Raw genomic sequence first — 4,885 nt, 5'->3', positions numbered from 1 at the left:
GGTGTTGATCCGGGTGAAGGAAGTTAAGACCTGAGCTGGGACAGGGCTGGAGAGAGGGAGTGTATGTGAGGACCAGTGCGCAACTGGAATTGGTGTTACTGGGAGGGAGGAGGAGCTGAGCAGATATGCTGGTTCTGACCTGGGTGACCACACGGGTGGGTGGTGGTGACACTGGGAGAGAAGACGACAGATGATAATGAGTGCAGGACTCTGGTCTGGTCTCAGGCCAGCTCTCAGTGCTGGCCATCGCTCTCCCTCTCGTCTTGCAGCTTTGGGGCACAACCTGAAGTCCCTCACAGTCACCTTCCCCATCTCCACCCTCCAGTATTCATCAGATAGGAGCAACAGCTCAGCCACGTTCAACTCCACTGAGAGGGTCCTGCAGAGCCTGAGGAGACCCTGGTTCCAGCAGCTCCCACCCAGCCCCTCCCCCACTCCCTGTCCCTCCTGCTCCTCCTCCTCCTCCTTCCTCCCCAGCTGGATCCTTGTTCAAGAAGAGCAGCCTGGGCCTCTTCTCCTTGAGTTGCAGACTGGTCTCCCTCAGGTGAGACCCTCCTCTGAGTATTTGCCCCTAATGACCACTTTTGTGACCACCCCTCTCTCAGTCTCCCCCCTGTCCTCCCATTTCCTCCTTCCTGTTCTGGCCCCCACCCCAGAGGTTTCAGGACCTCTCTCTAGAGTCCCCACATCCCTCTCTCCCCAGGCCTGAAAAGGATGGGGAAGCCAGCAGTGTGGACACCGTCTGCACCTACCATCCTGACCCCGTGGGCCTCCATGCCTCTGTGCTGGGAGCGGAGAGTCTCCACCTGTCTGCTTTTCCTCTCAGTGGCTCCAGGCTCTGCAGCCCAGAGTTTATCCATCCAGAGAGAGCACCAGCTACATTTCCACATCATCAGCTGGAACCTCAGCAACCCGGAGCCCACATCCTCGGAGTACACCGCCCTGCTGAGGGACACCCAGGACCAGGTGGGGTCTCCCCTGTCCCGTCTCTCCTTGCCCTGAGGGCACCCTCATTCCTCCGTCGGACTTACATCTGTTACGTGATTGTTTCAACCCTTCACTTTCCCTGTGTGCCTGGGTTCTCTCAGTGTCCAGAGGTGATGTCCTAGCTGCCTTCCCCATTTCTCACATGGGTAAACTGAATCTCAGAAAGGGGATTTTTGTGCCTAAGGTCACACAGTGAGTTAGGGGCAGAGCCAGGATTTGAAGTCAGGTCTCCCTTGCCCCAAGGTCTGTGATCTTTCACTGGCTCCAGTGGCCCCCTGCGTCTCCAGGAGACCTCCATCTCACCCACTCTCCCTTGCGTTTGTTCTAGGTCACCAAGCTCTACAGAGGCAGCCAGCTATGAGACATATTTCACTCCTGCCTGGTCACCGACTTGATGTGGGTTGAGGAGATTGGAAGCATTGGCTGAGCAGGTGGCTGATGGCTCTGAGCTCCTGTGACACATCCTTGATCTGGAAGTCACTGACATGGTGCCCATTCTGCCCCACATCCCTGTCAGCTAATCCTACCATCTCCTTCCATAGATTTTCGGGGGTTGAGAAAAGCATTAACATTTGGGGCCACCAACCTCCAGCATCCTCCTCCTCCTCCTCTTCTGGAAAGGTTCAACAAATATTAGCGGTCTAACTGTGCTCTCCAATATTGGAGCCACTAACCAGATGGGGCAATTTAAATTTATTATACACGTATTGGGATACGATGCACATATTGTGTGTGGGGGGGTGGTATTTTTTAGGTTTTTCTAGATACAATATCTTCTCATCTGCAAAACAAATAGTTTTACGTCTTCCCTTCCAATCTGGGTTTCTTTTATTCCTTTTTCTTGCCTAATTGCCCTCATCAGAGCCTCTGGTGCCTGTGATTAACATGTGAGATGAGGGAAGACATCAATGTCTTGTCCCTGGTCTTAGGGGGAAATTTTCAGTCTTTCACCATTGAATATGGTGTTAGCCGTGGGTTTTTCATCGATGCTGTTTATAGGTTGAGAAAGTTTTTTCTATTCCTAATTTGTTGAGTGTTTTCTTTTTTAGGCATGAAGGGCACTGTATTTTGTGAAATTCTTTTCTGTATATGTGGTCGAGATTGCGTGGTATTGGCCGTTATTCTATTAATATGGTGTATTACATAATCAAGTTTTCAGATATTAACCCAACCCTTCAACTAGAGGTGAGAGATTAAGATGTTCTCAAGTCTTTCCTGGGCGTGCCACAGGCCTGAGCCCTTGTGGCCTTCTGGATGCCCGGAAATACCCTGGAGATTTTCAAAGCCCCCTGTGGACATCTCATTCCCCCAATTTTTCTTCTAAGTTGTTGGCTCACCTCTTGCCTGCCTCAGCTGGTATCACTCCCTCAGGCAACTACAATAGAAAACAATTAGCCCTGATTGTTTTTAGCAAGTGCCCTGGGGACAGACTTTCCTCCCTGGGCAAGCTCTGAGTCTAGTAACAACAAGCCCTGAACATGGGGCGTTTTCGGGGAGCTGCCAGGCAGGTCAGCTAGTTGCAGTTGGGTGGGGATGGGTCTTTTCAGAGCTCCACACCCATTATGGCTGCTGGGATGCTGGTTGTCTCAGCTACCATGGTTCTGAGACTGACGGTTTTCAAAGTTATGGAGGATATTGTGAGAGCAGGATGGGAATAGTGCAAGTTATAATGCCACAAAGTTTGCTCCCTTTATCAAGATTCCACCATGTTTCTTCACTAAACCCTCCTCAGATTCTTGCAAGCCTTTGATTAATTTCTAGACTTCTGAAAAGTTGATTTCGACCATTTTTACCAGTGTTCTCATTGTTTTTATGCATTTGAAGACGTCCTTACTCCAAAGTTTCAAAAATGTTCTCCCTGTGGTTATTTATTTATAAATTAATTACTTTAAATGAAATTACATGAGAAATTCAGTTCCTCACTCACACACACTAGCCACATTTTAAGTGCTTGATAACAACATGGGGCTAACAATGAGTGTATTTGGTAGTGCAGGCAAATGTTGACATTATTGCAGAAAGTTCTCTTGGACAGGACCCAGAAGCAGGGAATCTAGAATCAGGGTAGAATTCCAGACACCCTTGTTCATCCCTTGTGTCCTTCCAGGTCGGTCCCCCATGGTAACCACACTGCAGTGGACTCACTGTGTACCCAGCCGCCTTGGCACAGAGACTGGATAGAGTTGCCATCTATGAGGAATTCCTGCGGCTGACCAGAAGGGTACCCAGCTGCAGAACTTGACCCTGGACGGAAAGAATGTCCTTGTGGATGGTAAGGCTCCCTGGTCATTGGGGAAGAAAGTGAGGCCTTTCTAGGGACTCTGGAGGCCTGGGGCTGAGAGAACACTGAACTTGCTCAGGCTGGCAGGAGGTGGCATAGTCCCCCAGTCTTTAGCCACCATTGAGAGAGAGAAAAGCACACCAGTGTAGTATGGGAGGCCCTCAACTTCTCCTAAACAGCTCAGTGACCTCAAGCTAGTCACCTCCCCTCTCCGGACTTTTGTTTCCTTATCTCTGCACTGAGAGCCACTGGGCCCGATGGTCAATGAGGGCCTCCAGCTGTGTGTGAAGCAGACTTACAGGTTTGGGGGTGGATGTGGTTTCTGATCCACAGGCTATAGTTTGCCAAGTCCCGCTCTAGATGAGCACCAATGCACTAGAACTTTCTGCAGTGGTGGAATGTTCTGTATCTGTGCTGTCCAGTGCATAGCTGCATGTGGCTGTTGAGTGCTCGAAAGATGGTATTGTGACTGGTCTTTATTGTTACTGATTTTTAATGTTACTGAGGTTAGAATTTTTATTTTATTTAACTAAAATTAATTTTAATTCAAAAAGAGACTTGTTGCTGCTGCATATCAGACAGCACACCTCTAAGAGGTTGTCTGGGTAGAGGCACAAGTAGGGGGACCTGCACCCCTCCCCCCATGCCCACTCCCTCCTGGAGTTTATGTTGTTGCTGGCAATAACAAGAATAGAGAATTGAAACTTATCAATTATTTGATCTGAACAAACTCATATTTTTAGGGGGTAACCAGAGAAGACTTCCTGCAGGAAATTACATTGTAGGTTAATCCTAGAAAATGAATATTAAGCAAATAGATAAAGGAGAAGGGGATGATGTGTTTCTAGGCACGGAAGAACAATTTTGAGTGGGAATTTACGAATTTAGAGAGATCACATAGGCTTGCCAACTGTGATGACCCATTCTCCCCCCAGCCATCATAAGATAGTCCAACCCAAATTCAGTCCTCTGTGCCCAGAGGTATTAATTTAGTTTAATTTATTACACTTTTGTTCTGTGATAATGGCCTTGAATTTTGTAGCAAAGTGTGCTCACTTTTTAGAGATGGAAAGTAAAATGGGGTGAAACATGATGATGTCTACTTGACTTTAATATTTCATTGAAAACATGGGATGAATCAAGGGCGGCAAGTGTTAATAATTTATACATTGATGAAATATTGTTTTAATTGGATGGAATATGCATTGTTAAATCTAGATGATGGATGTTTATGAGACTGTTCCCTTTATTTTTCTGTGTCTAAAAAGTTTTATTAAAAAGAGTGAAACACACTCACATGCATTCTCCATTTCATTCACTTCCAGAATATTCTCCCAACAGAAATGACACCTTGACTGAGAAGCATGGTAAACCTGCAGAAAACCCAGGCCCACGGTAGGGGGCGAGTATCTTGATGCTGTGCCTCATCGAAGAGAACTATGCGCACAGGGTCTTGGATGATGAGGAAAGTTGGCCAACCCTTGTCAAGGACGGTTGAGGCACAGTGGGGTCAGCAGGAGCCCTGGGGCGATGACAGGAGGTGGCTCACCCCACCACTTGTCTCCCCAGACCTCTCCTTCTGGGCCCTCATCCTCATCTGCTGGCGGGCTTCCTGGT

The 4,885-nt window shown here is 48.1% G+C and overlaps 1 protein-coding gene across 1 annotated transcript; it reads left to right on the top strand.

Moving 5' to 3' along the window:
* The first annotated feature begins 626 nt into the window (after positions 1-626).
* LOC131403167 (mucin-16-like) lies at positions 627-1,367 on the top strand. Its single transcript, XM_058537490.1, has 2 exons — positions 627-966; positions 1,316-1,367. Exons 1-2 carry the CDS (start codon positions 715-717, stop codon positions 1,346-1,348), a joined length of 285 nt encoding a protein of 94 aa, XP_058393473.1. The 5' UTR covers positions 627-714; the 3' UTR covers positions 1,349-1,367.
* The last annotated feature ends 3,518 nt before the right edge of the window (positions 1,368-4,885 follow it).

The sequence above is a fragment of the Diceros bicornis genome, unplaced genomic scaffold (assembly GCF_020826845.1).
Source record: "Diceros bicornis minor isolate mBicDic1 unplaced genomic scaffold, mDicBic1.mat.cur scaffold_55_ctg1, whole genome shotgun sequence".
NCBI lineage: Eukaryota > Metazoa > Chordata > Mammalia > Perissodactyla > Rhinocerotidae > Diceros > Diceros bicornis.
Note: the sequence above shows the minus strand (reverse complement) of the source record. Positions and strands in the feature narration are given on the sequence as shown.